This window comes from Desmodus rotundus, chromosome 12, assembly GCF_022682495.2.
Source record: "Desmodus rotundus isolate HL8 chromosome 12, HLdesRot8A.1, whole genome shotgun sequence".
NCBI classification, from domain to species: domain Eukaryota; kingdom Metazoa; phylum Chordata; class Mammalia; order Chiroptera; family Phyllostomidae; genus Desmodus; species Desmodus rotundus.
The window spans coordinates 16,167,456-16,192,843 of record NC_071398.1 but is presented as its reverse complement, the minus strand read 5'-3'; the positions used below and the strand labels follow the sequence as shown (position 1 = coordinate 16,192,843).

General features: G+C 40.1%; 2 protein-coding genes and 1 non-coding gene across 4 annotated transcripts in view; 2 read left to right on the top strand and 1 right to left on the bottom strand.

The window, feature by feature from the left end:
- NIP7 (nucleolar pre-rRNA processing protein NIP7) overlaps positions 1-25,388 on the bottom strand; it is a 46,439-nt gene that overhangs the window by 12,222 nt on the left and 8,829 nt on the right. The window lies entirely within an intron of this gene.
- TERF2 (telomeric repeat binding factor 2) lies at positions 1,480-24,750 on the top strand. Of its 2 annotated transcripts, none has more exons than XM_045191829.3 (10): positions 1,480-1,961; positions 2,083-2,178; positions 2,829-2,959; positions 12,314-12,400; positions 13,767-13,913; positions 15,352-15,458; positions 17,056-17,448; positions 20,671-20,756; positions 22,329-22,369; positions 22,987-24,750. In XM_045191829.3, the coding sequence occupies exons 1-10, from the start codon at positions 1,583-1,585 to the stop codon at positions 23,143-23,145; spliced, it is 1,626 nt and encodes a 541-aa protein (XP_045047764.1). In that variant the 5' UTR covers positions 1,480-1,582; the 3' UTR covers positions 23,146-24,750. The 2 variants fall into 2 exon arrangements, with proteins under 2 accessions (XP_045047764.1, XP_024411922.1); XM_024556154.4 differs by having other exon boundaries at positions 1,488-1,961; positions 22,326-22,369.
- On the top strand, positions 13,437-13,581 carry LOC112300871 (U4 spliceosomal RNA). The gene has a single exon (XR_011650713.1). It is a non-coding gene; the product is annotated as a U4 spliceosomal RNA (small nuclear RNA).

The following is a 25,388-nucleotide window of genomic DNA, read 5'->3' as shown; positions in this document are numbered from 1 at the left end:
AAAAGTCCTCTCTGGGCCTATCTACAAGAATGGAAATGGAGAAAAGAACTCAAGGAAGTTATACTGTGTAGTCATAAGATTATGTAGTCAGTTGTTCTGTATCTAGCAAATCATGATACAAATACATAAGAAATGGGAGGCTGCCCTAAGAATGTCCCCATGTCAGGCTGTTGGTAGGCATGGAATTAAATTTCAGTAAATATAATTCTTTGATGGTACAGTTTTTCAACTTGTATCAGAAGCCTTACTCATGTGCCTAGTCAATTCAGTCCAACCTCGAGATATGTGTTGGGTCCTGGGTTAGGTTCCAGGACGTAGGGTGAACAAGCAAAGAGGGTGCCCACCCGGAGGGACCTAATTGTGGAGAATGTATTTCAGGAAGGGTTAAATATGAGATGCTAAGGAGGAGCAGCAAGCGGGATTTAACTTAACCCAGAAAGTCAAGAAAGAATGAAATGTCTTTTAAATGAGGTTTGAAGAACAGGAAGTATTTAATTAGCCTACAACTCTAGGCAGATTGAGTAGCAGGTGAGGAGGAAATGATGGAAGTTGTGCAGGTATGAGCCCAAAATGTGGCTGGCAAACCGGCGACCCCTGCAGGCTTTAAGAGTCATGATAAGATGTCTGCACTTGGTTGAAAAGCAAGAGGTTGATGAGTGATAAGAGAAATATTCTGATCTGTGTTCTACTGTGTATTCTTTGACTCAGTCATTCCACTTTGAGGAAACTATCCTAAGAAAAATAATTATAAATTTGTGCAACTATACAGTTTAAAGGACTTCTAATATGGAGATTGCCTAGAATTACAAAATTCTGAAAGACCTAAACATCTTACAGCAGGGGTTTAGATAAAGAAAACTCTGGTTCACCCAAATATTAGAATGCTATATACAATAGCTGCTAAAGATACTGCAGAAAAAATACTTAATGACATGGAAGGATATTTGTTACATGTTAAATGAAAATTGAAGGTTATATAAAATATAAATAATATCCCATTTTTGCAAATACACACACACGCAATAGGTATACAAAATATTGGAAGGCTATAAACCTAAAAGTCAACGTATTTTTTCATGTGGGATTATGGATGATTTAAATGTTAACCTGTTTTGGGTTTTTTGTTGTTGTTCTACCACAATATGTGTTATTTTTGTAATTTAAAAAATATTATGATTTATATGTCTAGAGATTTCGGGGGTATCAGCCATACTCTATTTCTTAATCTCGACAGGGTTAACACTGGCCTTTGCTTTAAATTTTTAGTATAAATTTGTTTAATAAAGTTTCCTCATGTATGTTACATTTCACAATTTTAAAAGTGCTTAATAATCTGCATGTACTTATTTTTCAATATTTTATACACAGACCCACATCCCTACTATAGCGTTCCATAATTTCAGAGCAAAGTTGACAGTCGACTGCAAACACCGGTTGGTTTACGGGTCTGGGCATCGTGGACTTCAAGCCCCAGTAGGCATTGCGCCCGCATACCGGAACTACGGAGTCCGACAGGGGGCTGGGGCCCTACAGTCCGTTCCCACCCAGAAGCCCGCGGGCTGCTTGGGACGTTGTCTGTATCATGGCCGCGGGAGCCGGGACAGGGGGTCTCGCTTCCGGCCCGGACGTTGTGCGTGATCCGGCGGCGTCACAGTCGAGGAAGCGGCCCGGTCGGGAGAGTGGGGAGAGTGCGCGGCGAACGGACGCGATGGCGGGAGGAGGCGGGAGCAGCGACGGCAGCAGGAGGGCGGCAAGCCGGCGGGCGTCCCGCAGCGGTGGGCGGGCTCGGCGAGGGCGGCACGATCCCGGGTTGGGGGGTGCTGGGGAGCGGGGCGCGGGGGAGGCACGGCTGGAGGAGGCGGTGAACCGCTGGGTGCTCAAGTTCTACTTCTACGAGGCGCTGCGGGCCTTTCGAAGCAGCCGGTACGGGGACTTCAGGCAGATCCGGGACATCATGCAGGGTGAGGGCCGAGCCTGGGAAGGAGGCTGGGGCGTCTGGGAAGGGGATCTTTGGGGTCCCGGTGTGGGTGATGGCGTGGGAGGCGGGGGGAATCGCCAAACCAATGATGTCTTCTTTCCCAGCTTTGCTTGTCAGGCCCTTGGGGAAGGAGCATACCGTGTCCCGGTTGCTGCGGGTAATGCAGTGCCTATCACGCATTGAAGAAGGGGAAAATTTAGGTATGACTATTTTTGTGTTCTCCGGGCGTAGGGTTACTCTGTTATCAAATTTCCGTCTAGAAGTGAAGGATTCGGGATTAAGGTGCGCTATTGTGTTTTGATCAGTGTGGTCTTTTTCCTTCTAGAATGAGTATGCTCTGGCTTTAGTTTTCTCCCGAGATTCTCTTGCCTGCTTTTCTATTTTGTTTTGTTTTTCAAATTTCCTCCCACCTGTTTCTTGCTCGCCCCAACTTTGCTGCTATCTGAAGTGAGTTATGTTAAGATGGCCACATCTTTTCCCCCATAGTAGAGTGTTTTTAAGATAGGAGCACTTTTTTTTTCTGAATTGAACTTGACAGCTGTTTAGCAAAGGGTCTACAGTTTCTGGCCACTTGTATCTGAGTAGGACGTGTTGTATCCTGAAATTTGAGATGCAAATGCATCTATTAAAAAATAATTTTTACCTGTCTTGAAAATTACTAAGTCATTTCAAATTCATTGATTTGACTTTGGGTCCTTAACATATTTGTAAACCTGTAGTGAGTAAGCAGTTAAATGCAAATCCTCACTACGTTTGCATGGTTTTTTTCCCTAAATGTATGTCTTTTTGGATATAACCTTTCTGGTCTGTAGAAAACAGCTTAACATGAAAGCTGTGCTCTTTATTCTAGACTGTTCCTTTGATATGGAGGCTGAGCTCACACCCCTGGAATCAGCGATCAATGTGCTGGAGATGATTAAAACGGAATTTACACTGACAGAGGCAGTGGTGGAATCCAGTAGAAAACTGGTCAAGGAGGCTGTAAGGCTCTTTTTTCTTTTTTCTTTTAACAAAACTCAGAGGTCTTTGAGGATACAATGCTTACCTTTTTGGGTGGGGTAGATGAAAAGGGTGGGGAGAGAGCAAGTCAGCACACTCAAACACATGAACATACACAGAGATATTACCTCTTCAGGCAACCCCTTCTCAGCCAAGATTTGGAAAGAACATTAATGGTAGGTGCTCAGCTTTTGTGATTTTAGTAGTCTTACTTGTGGCCCAGGCAAGAGGGGCCACAGTACACAGGTAATGGGTTGACGTTGAAAACTACAGGTTCTTACACACCATTTAGGAGAATTTTGGAAGGGCTAGAAATAACTGGTTTGGTCACCCTTATTTATAATAAACTAAAAAGGAGAGGTGGGGCCTTGGGAAATGTGGGACCTTGAGCTATGTCATGGAGTTGTCTCCAGAACGAGAGGTTTAGGTCTATTCTAATTCTTGAATAGACAGAATTTCAGACGTGCTGTGATAATCAGCCAGTTAGAAAAATAGTAATGGTGGAAGGCTGGCACAGGTAGTGCTCTTGACAAGAAAAAAGCTAGTGGTGTGTCTAGGAATTTGGGACTTTTGACTGTGTCACGGCTCAGGTACCTTCAAGTAGTAGAACTTAGTTTTACTTAAAACACAGAAGTGGCCTTGAGAACCAGTCAGAAAAAGCTTTTTGTTCTTCAATAACAAAGGGTAGGGATGTAGAAGCAGATTCAGAGGTGTGGGGACTGAGGAACAACAGCTCGGCATTGCTTTGATGGTGGAAAGTAAGGATACTGGTAAGGAAAAAAAGAGCAAAGATCACCCCTTAAAAGGATAGAGTGGGTGTGGAAGCCTGAGGATAAAGCCTTGCTTAGCAGTGAAGACTGTCCCTTGGCTGTGTGCTCAGTACTCAGGTAGCTGTTAACAAACAAGTACTGTATGTGAGGTACAGGTATTTATTCAGTTAAGGACCTTGGCAGAAACTACTTTTGGTCTTGCAAAGAATACTTAGATAATTCCAGTTCCAAGAACAGAATTTTAGCTTAGGCCAGTCAAGTTTATATTGGAGGGAAAGCTCCAGAAAGGACATATTAGCAAGGGAAGAGAAATCCATGCCTGTTTTCAGAATAGCTTTTGAACGGGAAGAAATGGCATCAAAACAGAGTAATTTGTGTAACTCCAATTAAGTAACTGGCTGATTCAGGAAAACAGCTCCTTCAGAACAGAAGAGCTATGGGTTTGTCTTCATCTTTCAGCTGAATATTATTTCATTATTATTTTAAGTTTATAGATCTTTTGTTTAGGAACTTCATTAGGAAAAATCTATTTGTAAAATCTAAATTCCCTTAAAATAGTTAAGCATTTTCTTAGGTTGACTCCCTTTTGCTTTTCCATTTTCTACCATGTATAACATCTCTTGTTATATTTACTAGTAATAGTAATAGCAGTATTATTATTACTGTGGTGTAATAAGTTACCCCAAAACTTTAGCAGCTTAAAACATTAAATATTTTCTCTCAGTTTCTCTCCAAGAGTCAGGAATATAGTAGTGGTTTAGGTGAGTATTTCTGGCTCGAAGTCTCCCATTAGTTATAGTCAAGCTGGCTGCTGGGGTGAAGTCATCTCAAGATTCAACTAGGGCCACAAGATCCGCTTCCATGCTCACCCACACAGTTGTTAGCAGCACTCACCCCCTCCATGGCTGTGGGCTATGGGCTGTGGACTTCAGCTCTTTACCTCCCATAGGGCTGCTTACAACATGGTAGCTTGCTTCCCCTACAGCAAGTGACCCAAGAGAACAAGAGCCCAAGACAGAAGCTGCAGTCTTTTATAACTTAATCTCAGAAGTAACGTTTTATCAACTTTAGCCAAATGCTACTGATCGCACAGACCAGACCAGCTCTGGATTAGTGAATGAATGGCATGGGACTGTGCAGGAGGGAGGGATCATTGGCTGCCATCTTAGGAGGCTGGCTACCAAAATTACCTTGATCTCCCCGTTATTAAATGATACTATATCACTTGTCTGTTCAGTCTTTTTCTTTTTTCCATTTCTCATTTAGAACCATAAGATCCGTTAATGGTCATTGGGAAAATACCTTGGGATGCCTCTGCTCAGTGAGGCTTTTTGGTGCATTAAAGTGTCACAAAATTTAATTTAAAAGTATATTGGATTTATTTAGGAAGTTTATCAGGTGAGTTATTTTTCTAAGTTAGATCTCAACATATGGTCTGAGGATCTCTTACAGGTCTTTGGGATCCTTTATCGGGTCAAAAACAATTTTCATAACAATACCAACCATTAGTTGGCTTTTTCAGCATACTGACATCTGTACTGGTGTGCAAAAGCAGTGATGGGTAAAATCGGTGCCTTGGCATGGTCAAGGTAGTGGTAATAAATTGTACAGTAGTCATTGTATTCTTCATTGCCACATGCTTGCAGTTTGTTCTTTTTTAAGCCAATTTCGATTAAGAATGTTTTTGATGGAAGCAGTAAAAATTAATTTTATTAAATCTAGACCCCTGAGCAAACATCTTCTCACTATTTTGTGTGACAAAATAGGAGGTTTGCCTAAAGCATTTCTGCTGCAAGCGTGAAGGTTGTCTTCAGGAAAGCCCTTGTGTGATTGGGTTGTGTGCTGACTAGCTGTTTTATTGGAACACCATTTTTACTTAAAAGAACTGACAGACTTTGGTTATTCAGCGATGGGTATTTGGCAGCCATTTTCTTGAGAAAGAACAAAATGAACTTGTTGCTTCAGGGAAAACAATTGACATTATTTGTTGCCAATGATCAATAAATTCAAGCTTTCAAGTGAAAATTAGTTTTGGAAAACTTGTATTCATGCGCTTGATAACTTCCCAATTCTTTAATTTAGCTGTTAAGATTGATGGTGGTATTAACAACTGTGATTTTTAAAAATAATTTTAATGTATCAATATGTGGAATATCTACATAATTCGGTGAACTAATATTTTCCAAATGATCACTGTATTATATTACAAAAATCATTGGTGGGTAAAAGATCCATTTAAAGTATAAGATAGAGCCTTGGCTGGTGTGGCTCAGTGGACTGAGTGGACTCAGTGGCCTGCGAGCCAAAAGGTCACCGATTCAATTCCCAGTCAGGGCACGTGCCTGGATTGTGGGCCAGGTCTCCAGTTTGGGGGGCACATGAGAAGCAACTGATAGATGCATCTCTCACACATTGATGTTTCTCTCCTTCTTTCTCCCTCCCTTCTCATCTCTCTAAAAGTAAAAAAAATCTTTAAAAAAAATAAAGTACAAGATAGAGCAACCCATTTTAATGTAACAGATGATGAAAAATTCACTTGCGAAAGAGTCAAAGTATAGCCATAATTTTCTGAAAGAGCTATTAAAATACTCCTCCGTTTTCCAACTTCATATCTTTGAGGCCCGATTTTATATTTTATATATATGTGTAGTGTATATATATTTATATATTTATATTCAAATGAAACAACAGAATGAATATAGAAGCAGATATAGAATCCATCTTCTATTAAACCAGATATTAAGGGGATTATTAAAAATGTGAAGCAGTGCCACCCTTCTCATTAAACTTTTGTCTTAGAAAATATAATTTTCATAAAGATACAATATTTATGTTAACTTGTAATGAGCTTGTTATTTTTTAATGACTTAATAAATATCTTTAAATTTCCTCAGTTTTAATGACTTAATAAATATCTTTAAATTTCCTCAGTTTTATATGTAACCCACATAAACAAAAGCTCTTTGGGATCCTCATTAATATTTAAGAGTGTAAAATAATCTCAAGACCAAAAAGTTTGAGAACTCCCATAAGCTGTTAATGATATTGAGACTACATTGGTTTTCTCTTCGTAAAAGAGACATTCCTCAGTTAAGAATTCTGTGGAAAACAGGAGAGAACAACATGTATGATATGTTTTCAGGGAAGCATTGATTTGTTGCTTGTTGCTGTGCAGCACTCTCCCCAGAACTTGAGTAATCATGTTGATTTTCTTTTGGCGCTTTACCCCGCTTGGGGGGCTAGTGCATCTCACACAATCTCCTAGAACTTTAATTCTTGAAGCAAAAGGCTTTGTCAAAGCTTTGAGCATTCCTGCTTGCCGTAACAGCCTGGTTTCCTTCTGAGTTTACTTCTTTAGCCTTTCTTCACTTCTCTGAGTTTGGTTTTTTCTTCCTCTGCTTTTTCTGTCTTTTACTCCCAGACGTAAACCTGTCTCACCTCTATTGAAAATCTGTCCTTGGAATTTCCATTTGTTTAAGTTAGCAAGAGACCGTTGCTATTGCCTGCAGCCCAAGAATCTTGACAGGCACATAAAGAAAAGAAATTACCCTTATTTCTGAACACTCTTGAAGTGAAAAAGCAATGGTTCATCTCTTTAAGAGAAATCTTCACAGGAAATTAAAACTTAGTTTAAAAAAAATAAGCGTACAGCACAGACTTTGGAGGCAGGCTTTTAGATTTTGAAAGCATTCACATTTCCTTTCTAACTATAGTAGGACCTATGTTCAAGTTCTGGGGTAGGTATACTCGCTTGTGCTTCCCTTAATGCTGCAGGTGTAAGTCCTGCATAGAATGTATGGAACAGCTGAGGACCTAGAAATATAAATGGTAGTAAGCAGATGGGGAAGAATACCAGAATTTGAAAGTCTACCAAACTGGTGATGAGTAGTTTACCATTTTTTCCCTGTCTGGTATCTTCCAGCCTGGACTTGAAGGCTCTGAGACCTGGAAGTACACTCCAGGTGTGAACAGAAAGAACTCCAAGAGAGGTTCTATGTGGTCTGAAGAGCAAGAAAGAGATCTCCTAAGGGTCAAAAAGGGTGGGAGAAATTCCAGTTTTGTTGTGCTTTTTTTTTTTTTTTTTTTTTTTTTCTTTTCTCCCTTCTGTTCTGTCCCAACACCTGGACAGTACTACAGTGGTGGCAGCAGTGGCCCGGTCATGATGTGGCAGCAGGGCGGGAACCTAAAACTGAAGGAAGAGAACCCCTTTTCTCTTTGGCAGTGGAGCTTTGATCCCCAGAACTTGGAGCAGATTCCACTGCTCTTGTTACTGTACATCTTGCTGCTTAGCCTGGATACAGATGCAGGTAGTGTTTAGCACAGTAGAGAAAATAAGCCCAGAAATGCAAAGCTGGATCAGTATTTGAAAATCAGTCAATGTAATCTACCCTATTCATCTGAAGAAGAAAAAACCTTAGGATCATATCAGTTGATGCCGAAAAAGCATTTGACAAAAGTCAATATTAGCTCATGATTAAAAAACACTCAGAAACTAGGAATAAAAGGTAACTTCCTCAACCTGATAAAAGGCATCTACAGAAAACCTACAGCTAACATCATACTCAATGGTGGAGAGAGAATGCTTTGTCCTCGAGATCCAAAACAAGGCAAGGAATGCATTCTCACTACTTCCATTCTACATCATACTAGAAGACCTGGCTAGTGCAATAAGAAACGGAAATACAAGGCAACAGACCAGAAAGGAAAGAACAAAATTGTCCCTACTTGCAGATGAAATCATTGTGTATACAGGGTAGGGCAAAAGTAGCTTTACAGTTCATACAGAAAATGATATAATTATTAAGAAATAATAATACAAGAATAAATTGTGTTTCGCATACACACAACTGTAAACCTACTTTTCCCCTGTCCTATATTTAAAAAATTCCATGGAATATACAAAAAAAAAAAAAAAAAAGCTATACTGAGTTTAGCAAGATAGCAGGCTATAAGGTCAACGCAAAAATCAATCATTTCCATGTACTAACAGTAAAGGACTTGAAAAATGACCAGACAGAGCCATATACAATACAGCAGTCCTCCCCTCTTATCTGCGGGGCGTACGTTCCAAGATCTCCAGTGGATGCCTGAAACCATAGATAATACCAAACCCTATATATACTATGCTTTCTCCTATACATACACCAATGGCATCTTTCTGACATATCCTAATTTCCGCCATCACTGCTTTCTGCTTTGGGGCCGTTATTAAGTGAAATAAGGGCTACGTGAATGCAAGCACTGTGATGCTGCGACCATCACTCTGATAACTAAGATGGCTACTCAGTGAGTGACAGGCAGGTGGCGTGTACAGCATGGATACATTGGACAAAGGAATGACTCACATTCCAGGTGGGACGAAGCAGGACGGCCTAAGATTTCATCATGCTACTCAGAGCAATGCACAATTCGAAACCCATGAATTGTTTTCTAATGGAATTTTACCTTTAATATTTTTGGACTGCAGTTGACCACAGGGAGACTACTGTAGTTCCAGAAAAGAAAAATACTCAGGTGTAAATCTAACAAAATATATAGGATCTGTATGTGGGAAAATAGAAAATGCTGATGAAAGAAATCAAGACCTAATAAATGGAAAGACATACCATGTTTGTGGATCAGACAACTTCATAGGACATAGTTGTCATTTTTCTCCAGTTGACCTATAGGTTTAACATAATTCCGATTACAATTTCAGTAGGATTTTCGGTAGATACAGACTGATTCTAAAATGTTAGGGGAGAGGTATGAAAATAAAACACTTTGGTAGAACAAAGCTGGAGGATTTACTACCCAATTTTAAGAATCACGGTAAAGCTACGGCACTCGTGACCAGAGACATGTAGATTGGTGTTGAACAGAAGAAAGTCCTGCAATAGACCCACACAAATACGGCTAATTGATTTTTGATAAAAAATAGTAAAGCAATTCAGTAGAAACAGGATAATCTTCAACAAACAGTATTGAAAAAATTGAATGACCACATACAAAAAATGAACCTTGACCTAAAACTCACAAAAATTCATTCAAAATGGATCATAATCTAAATGTAAACTGTAAAGCTATAAAACTTTTAGAAGAAAACATGAAAGAAAATCTTCATGTCCTAGATTTAGGCAAAAAGTTCTTAGACACCACACTATAAATATGATCCATAAGAGGAAAAATTGATAACTGGACTTAAACAAAATTTAAAACTTTTGTTCTGAGAAAACTACTAAGAGAAAGAAAAGACATGCTATAGACTAGGAGAAAGAATTTGTAAATTTTATATCTGACAAAGGACTTGTATCCAAAATATAAAAAGAACTCACAAAAGAAAAGAAACAACCCTATTTTAATAATGGGCAAAAGACTTGCAAAGGGAATATACAGAGGGCAAACAAGCACATGAAACATCAGTCAGTGGGGAGATACAAAGAATTTTCCCCACTATGATAGGACATACCTGTCACAGTGACGAAACTTTAAAAAAATACTAACACTGACTAGCCCTGGCTGGTGTAGCTCAGTGGACTGAGTGCCAACCTGCAGACCAAAAGGTCACTGGTTCAATTCCCAGTCAGGGCACATGCCTGGGTTACAGGCTGGGTCCCCAGTTGGTGTGTGAGAGGCAACCAGTTGATGTTTCTCTCCCCCTTTTTCTCCCTCCTTTCCTGCTCTCAAATTAATTAACTAAATATTTTAAAAATATACAAAATACTAACATTAAAGTGCTAGTGAGGATATGGAATAACTGGAACTCTCATACATTGCTGATGGGAATGCAAAATGGTATATAACCACCCACGAAAACAGATGGGCCATTTTTAAGAAGTTAAACCTGTATCTTCCATATGACCCATCAATCCCAACCTGGGTATTTTACCTTAAAGAAATGAAGTTATGTTCTTAAGAAAACCTGTACATAAATGTTTTAACATCTTTATTCATAATCACCCAAAATTGCAGACAACCCAAATGTCCTTCAATAGATGAGTGGATAAACAAACAGTAGATTTCCGTACGATAGGATATACTGCTCAGCAATAAAAAAGAAGGAATTATTGATGATGCTACAACATAGGTGGATTTCAAAGATACACAGAGGGAAAGAAGCCAGTCTCAAGGCTATGTCCTTTAAAAAATAAGTGCTTTGTACTGTATGAATCCCTTTATATAACATTCTTGAAGAGACAAAACAAAGGAAAGATTAGGGATGGAGGATGGCGTGGCTACAGAGGGGCAGCACAAGGGAGGGTTCTCTGGTTTTTTATCCTTGTGGTGGTTACAAGAGGCAATACATGGATTAAAACTCAACAGTAACCTAAAAAAGTTAATTTTACTGTATGCGAGGTAAATAAAATTTAAAAACATAAGACATAACTGATTTATAAAAATAAAACTTTTGTGTTCAACAAAGTAAATATAGCTTTAGTGTAGTTTCTCTGCTGAAAATGATGTAAAAGTCAATATGGTCATCTGATTAAAATGAAAAGACTGACTTCATACCTCTTGTGCATTCAGGAGCATTTGACCCCAGTTTCCTTTGCCCTGTAGGGCTGTGCTCAGCATGTTAACAGGATCACCAGAGATTAGTACTTACTGAATTCCCTTGCTATTCCTCCTACTCTTGGTCTGTTTCTCTCTAAATTCTTCCCTGTGAAGATTGGAGATATCTATGAACCAGTTTCCTCTTGTATGTGAGGTATGCCTGACACCTCTCTTGAGACAGGATGTAAGGTAGTTACTTTATCCTGTTAAATAACTCCAAGTACTCCCAGTTTTCCCCTGGCCTTTCTGATTTTTAAAAAAGTGTGTACGTATTTTTTAAATATCCTTTTTAATATTCAATTACTGTTAATTTCCCTCTACATAGAGTCTCTTGGGTTTCTTTTTACCAAAGGACTCTTGTTGTTCTCTGTGGCTGATGAGATATCCTAACTGGAACTTTGTCCCCTTTCCTTGCTGCCTGTGGGCGAGCTGGGTTTGTCTGTCTCAGTAATTCCCTGCACACTTTAACTGGAGTTGCCGGCGGGGGTTTACAGTACTGAGAGGCTGTGTTAGTTCTTCTACAGAACTGGCCTCAGGCCTCTCCTAAATGGAACTAGCAGCACTCTGTAGTCAGCAGATCACTTTAATTTTTTTTTGCAATATGTACTCCCCTCTTTCCCTCAATTACATCAAAGCTTTTACATTTAAAAAGAAAAGAACCAATTGTTCTGAGGACCTGGAATGACTTGTGTCCATTTTGCCTTTCCTTAGAAGGCCTATTCAGATTGAATACATGGTCCATAATCTAGGGGATCAGATTTTGTTGTCTCAGTCTTTAAAAAAAAAGAAAAAAGAAAAAAAATCCAGTGTAATGCTGAAAATCTACACTATACACTGAAAGAGAGCTTATAGTTTTTCGTAACATTTTAACAATAATTGTTAGTTTTTGAGGATAGGAATTTGATAGAATGTGGAAAAGTTCTTGGGTATATAGTATTCAGTTTTCCTTTTTAGTAGAGCTTATTTTGATATTTGATATTCTCATTGCACCTGTCATTACAAGTTACAGAAAGTTTTTTCCTTCTTTTTGTAGGCTGTCATTATTTGTATCAAAAATAAAGAATTTGAAAAAGCTTCAAAGATTTTGAAAAAACATATGTCCAAGGACCCTACAACTCAGGTAAATTTGTTATTTTGCTCCTAAGACTTAAACCCATTTCATTGTTTTTCGTGGGAAAACAGGGAAAGGGTTCTTCGTTAGGAATGTTATCTAAATATTCATCTTTAAATATTCAGCGCCTCTAGCATGTTGTCTGTATATCCAGGGTAACTTACTGTTAGATTAGCTATGAAAATTTTATTTTTTATTAGACAAATTTATGTAAGTCGTTTACTTACCCATTTCTGTCTGGTTTGTGACAGAACTTTATTTCAGTGACCAACACCAAGGCAAGTATCAAGCTACCAAGTTTTGTAACACTTCCAACTTTACTTACATAAATGCTGGTCCTGCAGACTTGAGAATCTGCCTTTGTAAGGACTTAACTCCTCTATTTTCTGGTGTCAAAACCTCTGTTGGTACCCTCCTCTTGTTTTGGGGTGTTTTTTTCCCTTTAAATTTTAGTTTTTGAAAAGGTAATATATGTACATAATACAAAAATTTAAGAAGTACAACAAAAGATCTTAGTAAAAAATTTTAATCTCTGACTCAGCCATCTTGTTCCTCTTCAGAGACAACCAGTATTTTTTACTTTGATCTTTTCAGAGACATTCTATGTATATGCAAGCAAAAAAGTGTGCAAGTATGTATATATGTAGACATACACATATATGCATATGTGAGCATATTCTACACACTAATTTGAGCATTTTTGTAAATTGCTCCTGTCACCTACTATATCTTGGAGATCATTCTAGATCAGCACATACAGAGCTTCTTTATCCTTTTTGTGTTTTGGTGGCAGGAGTTAAAAAGTTTTACAATCTTTATGAGCTGCCCTGGCTGGTGTGGCTCAGTGATTAAGTACCTGCCTGGGAATCAAAGGGTCGCTGGTTCGATTCCCAGTCTAGGGCACATGCCTGGGTTGTGGGCCAGGTTCCTAGAAGGGGGCATGTGAGAGGCAACCACACATTGATGTTTCTCTCCCTCTCTTTCCCCCTCCCTTCCCCTCTCTAAAAATAAATAAATTTTTAAAAAAATATTTAAAACCTTTATGAGCTTTGTGCAGTGGCACTATCGTAGCCAATGAGGTTTATCAGAGTCACAGTTGTTGCTAATTGAAATAAATGAATAAATCTTTAAGTAAATGTATAAAGGCACTTTAGATCCTCTTCTTCATTATTATTTTATAGCTGCATAGTAATCCATGGTAGCTGATCCTTAGTTTATTGACCCGTTCTTCGTGGTGGGCTCCCCATCATGTGTGTGCCAGTGATTTTCATTGAGAGTGTTGTGAAATCTCTGATGGCATTGTCTCAATTTATCATCATTGGTTTTTTACTGTAGTTCTCCTTTCTCATGTGGTCAATATTGGTTCTTTGTGTAGAAGCTGAGAAATGATCTCCTGAACATTATCCGTGAAAAGAACTTGGCCCACCCTGTAATCCAGAACTTTTCCTATGAGACCTTCCAGCAGAAGATGCTGCGCTTCCTGGAGAGTCACCTGGATAACTCAGAGCCCTACCTCCTCACGGTGGGCTGTGGCCTTCTCTTCTTATAACCATGGCCTTGAGAATGTGCAGGCAATGAGAAAAGGACAGATCTTTTTAGAAGTGGAAGAGTAAATGTGTGGGAAAGACTCTGAATTATATGCACTATCTTCCTTTATTAAATGCCTTCAGTATACAGAAATAGAGGTCCTGGCAGAAGCAAATGGAACAAAAGCTGATCTCCCTAACCTCCCATTTTTACCTCCTCCATGTATGATTAATCTGGTGTGGTTAAAGCAGAACATTCATCTTACAATTGATGGTGGTTCCCAGAGGAGATGAAATGCAAGTTAAATTTTGGAGGAAGAATGGTTTACTAGACGTGGTGGTATGGGGTTGTTAACAGGAAGAAAGCATAATTGGAGAAAAGGTGTCACTAGAAGTATGATAAGGCAGAAGAGGCCAAATAAAGACATTCTTTAACTGGATCAAAGAGATAAGAATAAGGGAAACAATGAGGCTCAAGACAGTTTGTAGAAAAATTAGAGCCCAGTCTGTCCTAGGTGGACTGTGATAAGGAAAACTGAGTAAGAGGGGTCTTTTTTTTTTAACCAGGATTTAAGAGTATTGAAGATACGGCTCGTAACAGTAGATGTGCAAGGCCTGTGTTAGGATAGTGGCATGGAGCCTAGCCATCATTTGGTAAATCGCAAATTATGTGTAAAGCAGATAGTCGGAATAATCAGGAGCAAGTGTCAGGATGGCCTAGGAAAGGCCATCTTTTGTGTTCCAGGTAACTGGAAAATAACCTGCTTCTGTTTCTGGGTGAGGGTAGAACTCTCAGCTTTTAGACATCACTTGTTAACAGTTATATGTATCTATCTGAAATAGAATATACTAGACCGGAAATGTGTCAAACTTCAGTCAGATGGAGACAGATAAGCAGTTTGAGGTACCAAGATGGACCTACTCTGGGCTTATGTGATATAAGTAAGGATTTTCAAAGAGTTGTTAAAAGTCAAAACATCTGTGGACATACAGTCATAGAAAATTCTATACACAAACTAAAAACAGGCATTACTATAAACATTAGTTACCGTAAATTTGAAAAAGAAATTGGACTTTTATACATAGCCCTAAGGTATATTGGAGATTCAGAAACTATATTAGGGAGGAAATTGGAGGGATGGAAGAAGAAATGCAAAGTAAAATCACATAAACAATTTTTGCAATGTCAAGATGATTAGCATACTCAAATTGAGTTCTTTAGCATAGAAACTGTGAGCCTTTTTTTTTTTTTTTTTTTTAAGAAGGAAGAAATTGAGATCATTCTTGTAAGTTCTCTTCTTATGGCTCCCACTAGTTTATGCCTAGATTTGTAGGTGAACGTATTTGCATATTGAGTGTGTTCATGGTTACAGAAGCAGAAAATTAATTAAATTCTGTGGCTTCCTCTTCCTGATGATACCCTTCCTTTCCCAGATGGCCAAAAAGGCTTTGAAATCTGAATCTGCCGCATCAACTACAGTGAAGGAAGATAAACAGCCTGCACCAGAGCCTGTGGAAAAGGCACCCAGAGAACCTGTGAGGTGAGAGAGGTGCCCTTTTGTGATCTTGGGTAAAACTTTGGGGTGGTCTTTTCAAAACGTAGTCTCCTCCTTAGAGCGAGGTCTGTTAGTTCCTCCTGGTGCTCTGACCTCCTAACATGTCACTGTGTTACTCATACAAGGCACAGTGGGAGTTACAGAGCATGCCCTTCGAAAATGAGACTATTAAAGATCCGGATGTCAGATCCCTGACAGAAGTTCCTGACTTGCTATTCTCAAAGGTTCTTTCCTCCTCTGTTTCTCTTTGACTCACCCTTATCTACTCATTATTTTCTTGTTGTATCTGATCTCCTAATACAGTGTTCAGACTTCTGAATCAGATTCCCAAGACCATTTGTGAAAGCAGGGATCGAAAATTTAGATGCCTTTGGGGTCTGGTAGGAAATGTAAAGGAACAAAGTGGGTCTAGGATAGTCGAGTGCACGGGACTGTGAACCGGAGAGGGCATGCTTTCCAGCCTCATGTGATTGTTGCTGTGTGAGACGGTCCGAGGGTGCCAAAGCTTCGGTGCAGATTTTTGTGTGAGATGTCTAATATTTTATTTTTCGCTTTCCCAAAACCTTCTTTTCTTTTAAAGAAAAAATGGCTCAACATTTTTTAATGTTGGTAGTTATCCAGTTTCAAAAAAACAGTTGTGCCCTGGCCGGGTGGCTCATTTCAATCGGTTGGAGCATTGGCCTGTATACCAAAAAAAAAAAAAGGTTGTGGGTCCCATCCCTGGTCAGGGCACATACTAGGTTGCGAGTTTGCTCCCCGGTCACAGTGTTTACGGGAGGCAACCAATCGATGTTTCTATCGTATCCATGTTTCTCTCTCTCTTTTCCTTCGTCTATAAAATCAATAAACATCCTCGGGTGAGGATTTAAAAAAAAAAAACAAAAAAACTCTTCCATAGGTTAGGCAAGAAGACATCTTCCAGCTGGGTTTGGCCTACGGGTTGCCAGTTTGCCCTCTCCTAACAGTTTTTACTTAAAGCAGGCTAGCCACTCCAAATAGTAGATGAACTTCGTTTAGAAAAGGCAGGTTCTCCTCGTTCCAAGACTGTGTGGCACACTTCTTACTCTGCAAATTCTCAAGATCCCATTCATGTATCGTAAGAGAAAATGGGCAGAATGGAGACTGGCCTTTCACTTCCATCACATGAGGGTTGGACGGGGACAACTGGAAGAATAATTTAGACTTCAAGGTGAGGTTGGTGGAGTATCAGTAGGTGTCCAGATGTACTTGTTTAGTCACTGTGCAGAACCCTTACATAATGGCAAACACTGCTTTAGTCCATACACACTACTGGGTTCGGCTGCACCCAGACTAAAGAAGAGGTCTCTGGAGGCAGTATCTTGGGCCCTAGTTCTGCTGAGGCGGTCTGGTTTGGAATTAATTAAAATTTCACAGTTCAACTTAAATGGAAGATTTTAAAAATAAAGGTTGTATCAAGCAACCTCTCTCTCTCTCAATGAAAACTTCTCACCTGGAGGAATCCTCTGCTAATGCGAAGCTTCACACTTTGAAAACGCTGTGGCTGTTTAAATGAGTGTCAGCAGTGGTGAAACTGATCTTTGTATGTTTGCCTTCTTTGTAGGCAGCTACGGAATACTCCAACCACCTTTGGAATTATGACTCTGAAAGCAGCTTTCAAGACTCTGTCCGGTTCACAAGATTCTGAGGCAGTCTTCTCAAAACTGGACCAGAAAGACCTGGTACTTCCTAATAAAGCATCCCCATCATCGCCAGCCCTCAAAAACAAGAGACCGAGAAAAGATGAAAACGAAAGTTCAGCCCCTGCTGAGGGAGAGGGTGGCTCTGAACTGCAGCCCAAGACCAAGCGTATGACAATAAGCAGATTGGTTTTGGAGGAGGATAGTCAGAGTACTGAGCTGAACTCAGGCCTCGACGCCTCTCAGGAAGTCATTCCATCATCACCATCCAAGCCTGCCGTTCTCAACCAACCGCTCCCCAGGGAGAAGAATCCCAAGTATGAAGACCTTCTTTGTAGGAGTTTGGGGGCTGGTTGGTGGTCCTGGTTGGGCCTGGTATCGCTTCTGTGAATGAAGTAACTTTCAACTAAGTTAATCACCACCAAGGCTTGCTCAGACTGCTAGAATGTGACTCAGGAGTGGGGAGTGACGACATAGCCATCCGTACCAGTTCCACAGCCCCACACGTGGGCTTCCAGGCATTGCACTAGGGCATGAGTGAGAATGGAAGGGTTTCGGAGCCTTCTATTTATGGCTGCTTTCATTTTTAGCAGACTTCTGAGTACCTTAATTACTAACTAGAGATCTATGAATATTTACAGTTTTATATACTTTCTGTGAGCTTTGGAGACTTGCTAAATTCAGTAAATATTTACTAATCTGTCACATTCTGCTAGATTCTATGGAGTAGTGGTTAGAATGCTTTCATTTTGCTCCCTATCCTGACCCTTGACCTGGCTCTTGAGTTTTGCTTTGTGCTGTCTTGTGGATCCTTCCTCCGGGCAAACTGGTCTGCTTGCTCCCTCTGGAACATGCTATGTTTGTTTCTACTACTGTATCCTTGCTCCCTGTCACTCCCCACAGTTGGATTATCATCTTTCCATCATTGCTTGTCAGAATCCCATCCGTCCTTCAAAGGGAAGAGAAGCACTTTTTGTGGGCCATGTACATTCATGAATCTCTACAGTCCTCAGTGATATATTATTAGCCCCACTTTATAGATGAGAAAGGATCAGAAAAGTCATTAACTTGCCATAAGTCACAGAGCTGAAAAGTGGCAAAGTTGGGCTGTGGGGTTTTTAATCCAGATCAGTCTGGACACAAAGGCCCATGGCCTGCCCTGTGCACCACTTAGCACAGGCTGCCTCTTAAAAATTCTGCCTCCTCCTTGAATCTCCCTTGGTCATCCTGCTCTAAGAGATCACTTTGTCGGTCTCCCAAAGCCACTGTCATCTCTACCACTGCTCTTGTGGTATGGGGACCTGTGCTCTGGCAGGTGCCCTGTGGGGCTGTGGCATGTGACAAGTGACTCGTACTCAGGCACTAATCTGAACTACATGCACCACTACCTGCACTTGGAAGTGACTGAGTTACAGCTGGGCAAGCAGATGCAGCTCAACACTTTTATTCTCGTTTTATACATGATCTTAACTCCTTACAGCAGTCCTGTGAAGTGTAGGTATTGCCCCATAAACAGAGGAGAAAACTTGATAGAGTGCATGATTACAGTGTTTTTATTGATGGATTTGTGAAGGTTTCAGACATAACCACCTCTGTCATGTGTCAAGGGTATGAAGTATGATGAACACTCTAAAGCAGAGGTTGGCACACTACAGCCCAAGTCCAGTCCATCTGCTGCCTGTTTTTGTAAATAAAGTTTTATTAGAACACAGCCACATCTATCATTTATGTATTGTTTGGCTGTATTGTCTATAGCTACTTTTGATGCTACATTGAGTTGAGTAGTCACAACAGAGACAGTAAGGCCTGCAAAGCCGAAGATCCTATCTGGCCCTTTGCAGAAAAGGGATCCCGTGACCCAGGCTGTGTGTGTGTAAGGGGCACTGGGAGCTCGAGGGAAGAAGAGCTGAGCCTGCTCAGCAGAGTTGGTGGAGCAAACCTTGCAGAAGAGCAAATATTAAGTTGGCCTTGAAGGATGAGTAAGAGGTCATCAAGCATATTGGGAGCTGGGAGTTCTAAGCAACAGGAACCCCTTGCATAAAGGCATGAAAAAGCCTGGTACGCTCTGAAAAATGTCATAGAATACAATGCAGAGAGGATGAAGGGAGAAAAGTCTGGGTGGGTAAATGGGCCAGAACTTGAGTTTGTATTGTATTCTATCAGGTAGAGGTTCTCAAACTGGGCTTCATATCACAATTACCTGTAGAATGTTTAAAACTACACATTCCCAGGCTCCTGACTACTGAATTAGAAGGGTCAGGGGAATGCTCTGTAATCTGCTTAAAAACCCCAAATAATGCTAATCCAACTAAGGTGAAGGTTTGATGAGATACCACTGAGGGCTTCTGAATAGGCGCTGAGGCAAAGGAGAGAAGGAGGGTGGCTAGACACCACTGCCAGGTGACAGCACTTGTGGGAAGCTGGACCACTGGAAGAGGAGGGGAAGGCAGGGTTAGGGTATATCCCCTGGAGGGCAGGGTCACCTAGATTTTTATATCCCCCATGGCACTTAGCATGAACAAGTGCTTACTAGATATTTAGTAACCAAATAATTACTGATTTTTGCAATTTAAGGGATCACACGCACAATTTCTATAAAAGGCCAGCAGAAGTTTAACATTTTAGACTTCGAGAGCCACTTCTGTATCTGTTGTATATTCTTGTTTCCTTACAACCCTTTGAAAATGTGAAACCCATTCTTGGTTCAAGGGCTGTTCAAAAACTAGGAGCCCCAGGCTTTAGTTTGCTGGCCCCTCTAGACCACTGCTCAAGTTCTAAGTTCACCAGTAAGGAGCACAGACACCAGAAAGTGACCTGGCTTGCCTGGTCGCATGGCCATTAACAGGATGAGGACCCACATCCCAGCCCCTTCTACAGCATTAGAAATTCGAAAGTACCAAAACATTTGTACACATAATAAATGCCAGGTTCAGAGGAGGAGTAGGTTACCACTCATCTGCAAAGGTGGTCTGCAGGAAGACTGAACAGTTTCTTGGGTGAAAATGATAGACCCAGTGGTTAAAATCAATTTTATCCCAGCCCTAGGATAAGTAGATAGAAAACTTAAGCTGTCTGACTTTAATATCCTGAAAATGGAAAAAAAAAAAATCCTTTGTCTCAAATAATTAGAAATAACATTGGGGGGGGGACGATCCAATTCAAAACAATGGAAAGTAAAAAGTACAGCCACTTAGGTAATTGCATAGAGAACTCAGGGAACTCAAGGAATTTTTTCAAGCCTATGCACTTACTAAGCAAATTGCTTTCATCACTCATTTGCAAAAAGTAGCCTTAAAAATGAATATTTGGAGGGGGATAGTGATGTACTCAGTGCTGAGTTTGAGGAGTGGTCCTCCAGTCTGGGGGATGATGACATGGGGATACTTGACCAGGACTGGGGAGTTGGGTGTAGGTGAACTTCAAATGGGTCACAGCAAAACAAGGAAAAATGTAGGACTGTAGGTGAGCCAAGGACAGAACACGGGACGGCCCATGATGAATTTGTTTCACAACTTGTCCTCTCACTGATCTCTCCTCAGATTACCCAAAGGCAAGTGGAACAGTTCTAATGGGGTTGAAGAAAAAGAGACTTGGGTGGAAGAGGACGAACTGTTTGATGTTCAGGGTAAGCTGGGAGACTCTCCTCGGTCTCTCCTTGACACTTGCTGAAGTATGAGATGCATGTAACTATCACATAAATGTTCCAGAAACCGCTTGTCTCCCAACCAGAAAAAGTTTAGGAAGTTCCTCATTGTGACTCCTGAGGAATCAGTTCTATGTCCTCTCCCGTTAAACAGTACAGACTGTCAAAGCAGCACTTTGTATTGAAAGAAAGTTCCTGGCTTTGTTTTAATAAATCCTGCATTTAATTGCAGTTGATGTTCTTCCTAAAGTCTTTTAATTAGAAAAGGATATTCCTTACATTTTCATTTTAAGTAAAAAATCTCTTACCAGTTTCTCCATTTTTTTAGAGATGAGAAACTTTGCTTTTTCATAATTATTACTGAACTTCATAGCATTTGTATTAGAATCTCTCCCACCACCTATTTTTTATTCTAATGGAAATATGTAAGTGCTACAGCTTAATTTTGGAGATTCTAAGCACTTTTATCACACAACAGTAATTCATTGCCAATCCCTAGGTTTCATCTTTAAAAAAGTAGCCTCAGTGGCAAAAACGTGGTTGGCAAGATCCAGATCACAGGGAAAATGGGAGATTAGTAACATAAAATCACTAAAAATGACATTAAATATTTAAAAACATCAGGATATAAAAGTTTAGGAGACACCCACTGCAGTCCAGATTTGTCAGCTTTAGAAATCTTCCACTACCGTGTGAAATACTTCAAAATTTAAAAATAATCTGCTCCCGAGACACCTTCCTCCATTGTGTAGGAAGCACTGCTGGGACAGTGACAGACACTCTAGCAAGTTTTGTGTTTATGCAGCTTTGCCTTTTCTTGCAGCTTTTTAACTGGCTCTCATTGTCTTGAAATAGCATGTCTTTTATACTTTTATAGCCAGCCTCCTGTAGCCCTCTGGCCCTTTAAAATATCACCTTGGTCCATGTTTCTTGAGGCCTGATCTCTTTCCATATGGTGAAAGGGCAGAGCTTGAGCAGATCTCACATGGTTTCTCCATGTGGGAAGCCATAGTTGTTACCCTGTTCTTTTATTTAAGGAATTGAACCTTTTACTAATACAAAAATTATCAGGGATTTGAAATTTCTGGCACGAAACAGTAAAACTGTGTTACTTCAAAACAGTGACTTGCCCTGGCTGGTGTGACTCAGTGGATTGAGTGCTGGCCTGCAAACCAAAGAGTCACTGGTTCAATTCCCAGTCAGGGCACATGCCTGGGTTGCAGGCCAGGTCCCCAGTAGGGGGTGTGCAAGAGGCAACCACACATTGATGTTTCCCTCTGTTTCTCCTTCCCTTCTCTTCTGTCTAAAAATAAATAAGTAAAAACTTAAAAAAAAAACCAAAACAGTAGCTAGCTAGGGGTTATAAAGCAGAAGTTACATATATATAAACAGGTATATGTATTAAATACCACAGTCCCTTGGTAACTTTAGAAAATGCTAGTTTTATTAAAGAGCCTGAATCCATCATTAACCAACATTTATTGAATACTTTTTTGTAAATATTCTGCTTTGTAATAGCTCTGAAATGAGTCTACTTTTAATGTTTTCCAGCAGCACCAGATGAAGGGAGTACAGCCAGTGTAACAAAAAAGCAGGTAATTTAAAAGTCTCTTTTCTAATGTTTTCTAATTGTGTGGGTAGAACAGAGGTTAAAATAAGTACCCCCATCTCACTGATAGATGACCCATGCAGCGGGCAAAATATTGTTTTCATTTTTCTGATGATCCAAACTAAGTTAAATAGAGTAAGTCTTTGAATAACATCCTTTTGTTCAATGTCTTTTTGTTATAATGTTGATTAGATGCTGTAGAAACTTAACCCTTGTTTATATCAATTAGCCTCTGGTAAAACTGGTTTTGTTATACGTCATTATGCTTACAGTCGCAGAACCTATCAATGACATTCCGTGAGGACCTACTGTAGTAGAGGACCTCTGGAAGAAAAATCTATAGTTGGACAGAAATCTGACACATTTTCCTGACCGTGAACACACATTTGAAATTTGAATGCAAAAGTGATTATTAGTTGAAGATGAAATGGCAGGACATTGAAAATTATTAAATGTACAAATTCAGTGTTAATTTATTATCTGTATCAAACCCTTCTGTTGGGTTCAGATTATTCTCTTAGGATTCCTGAGTTTACCTCTTCACTGTTTGAAAATATGAATAAGTGGACAGAGAGGTGATAAATCTTTGGTTTTCTTTTGCAGAAGTGGACTGTAGAAGAAAGCGAGTGGGTCAAGGCTGGAGTGGAGAAATTCGGGGAAGGAAACTGGGCTGCCATTTCTAAAAATTACCCATTTGTTAACCGAACAGCTGTGATGATTAAGGATCGCTGGCGGACCATGAAAAGACTTGGCATGAATTGAAACAAGCTTTCGTTTCCACAGGATTCACAGGAGTATGGTTCCTAATTAATAGCCCAATAGTCTGCTCTTTCTTTCAGAAGCTGGGCTGGGATGAAAATTTTGGGCATCCTCATCCAATGTGGGGGCAGTCCCAGTTCTACTTCATCACTGTTGGAGATCATAGAGCTGAAAGACAAAGCCAAGTCTACCCTATGTCCTTGGCAGAGATGACAGGCAGACAGCTTGTACAGTGCCAGAATATCATTAGTATTTCCCTTCTTCAGTGGTTTGCTTGAATTTAAATCCCCAGTAATCAGTAGAACCTTCTCCTAGGCTATGGTGGAGTCTGTTAGGAGCACTTAGGACTCCACGACCTGTTAAAACCAGCAACATGAGCATTATTCGGAGTGAACTTGTTCCAGATAAAGCTTTGGCCTCCTGATGCAAATGCAAAGGAACTTCGTCTGTCATGAGCCCAGGCTAATAATGAGACCAGTTGTGGTGGAATCAGGGTCCCTTTAAAAACTGTTTAGCCTGTTGTGACAACACCTAGACCTAGTCTTGGCATTTGCTCTTACTATTTGCTGGACTACATAGGCAGGTTTAACCTCCACTTCTCATGTGGTTGAACCAGTGTGTTCTTTGGTGATTGTAGAAAAGCTTAGCCTCTGCCCCATTCTCTCTTCCCAATTCCCTTCCCTATGCTGGACTTTTAAAGCTTAAAAAATCCTGATTGAATATAAATGCCTAATTCCATTCTTTATGAAATGGTTGCTTCCACCTGATTCCCTAATTGTGCTGTGTGTTAGTGTCTTGCACTGAAATTCAACATTTTCTTCTCCTTTTGTACTGTGTTGTGCTTGCCGTCTCTCTTGGACATCCTTAAAGACTGTCTTTTTAGCAAAAAAGAAAAAAAAATCAGTAAAGTGTTTTATGTAATTATTTTTTAAAATTTGAGAACTAATTATTGTCCATAACTTGTAGCATTCTTCATTAAAGTCTTGCTTCTCTCAAATTTAAGTAGCTGTTTAATTGCAGCACAGCATGTATGAACACATGTTAAATGAATTTTGCTGAACCACGTTGACTGTTAAAAAGCTGATGTCAAACTGTATTGGATATTCTAGTCTTTGGAAGCTATGTCGAACCCTTTCTCACTTTTGAGTGAAAGATGTAAAGAAATGCTAAAGTTTTACAATTTATCCTGTACTTACAAGTTGGAAATTTTGTACAGCTCTATTACCTGTTAACTATGTGTTTTGGAATTTAGTATTACTGTTTTTCTGCCAATTAACCCCAAATGAAGCTACAGTGAGAACTTATCTCCTCTCAATACAGCCACCTCCTCCTGATCTGGTTGCAGCTCATGTGGTCTCCCTCTGAGTTGGATTTGGATCCAGAAGCTTTTCTCCCCTCAACTCTCACCTCATTAAGATGGCGCGCTCTGGGTTGTGATGCAGTTAGGGAAGCAACATATCCTCGTCAGCATTTCTCAAATTTGAAAAACGCATAGGTCCATTAACATTTTTAAATTTAATGTCAGTGGTATACTGTTACTGAAATGTGTACAAACAAAAAACTAAGCCTATATCTTCTACAGAACTATAAAACTTACCATGTACTGTTGACTGTTTCGTTGACTCTAAGTCACTGCTCACAACATGAGTAGTGTAGAAACTGTGGCAGTGGTGGGACCTGGGTGGGGGTGCCTGTGCCCCTGTGTGCTGAGAAATGATCCCCATCTCCCACCTGCACCTTGGCAGGACTGCTGCAGAGCCACTGGGGCTCCAGGGTGCTGTGATATCATTTGGCCTCTGTTAGAACTGAACACAATTACAAAGTCTGTTTGTTCTTTACTTATTATCTTGTGATAATTCAAATATTACCACTTAGAGTCAATGCGATGAATTCTGAAGCAAGACTTGGTTAGAAGCTATTAATGCCCTTTTGGTTTCTTAAGATTATGGCTGAAATGAAAACATTTAGGCATTGGCAGGACCCAGAGACTGAGAGAAACACTGTCCTCCTGGCTAAGAGTGTGGGGCCCACTGAGGGCCCCCGCTGTGCCAGCTGTGCTTGTGGGATGGTGAACCACCCACTGGAATCTCTGAATGTCCACTTCTGTCTGGCTTCATCCATTAAAATTTTTTTTTAAGATTTTATTTATTTATTCTTAGAGGGAAGGGAGGGAGAAAGAGAGGGAGAGAAACATCAATGTGTGGTTGCCTCTCATGCACCTCCTACTGGGGACCTGGCCCATAACC

Excerpts from the sequence above, each read along its gene's own strand:
- TERF2 (XM_024556154.4), top strand. The coding sequence starts at position 1,583 with ATGGCCGCGGGAGCCGGGACAGGGGGTCTCGCTTCCGGCCCGGACGTT. Across the intron at positions 1,962-2,082 it reads GATCCGGGACATCATGCAGG|CTTTGCTTGTCAGGCCCTTG; the intron begins GTGAGGGCCGAG and ends CTTCTTTCCCAG. Across the intron at positions 22,370-22,986 it reads CCAGTGTAACAAAAAAGCAG|AAGTGGACTGTAGAAGAAAG; the intron begins GTAATTTAAAAG and ends TTTCTTTTGCAG.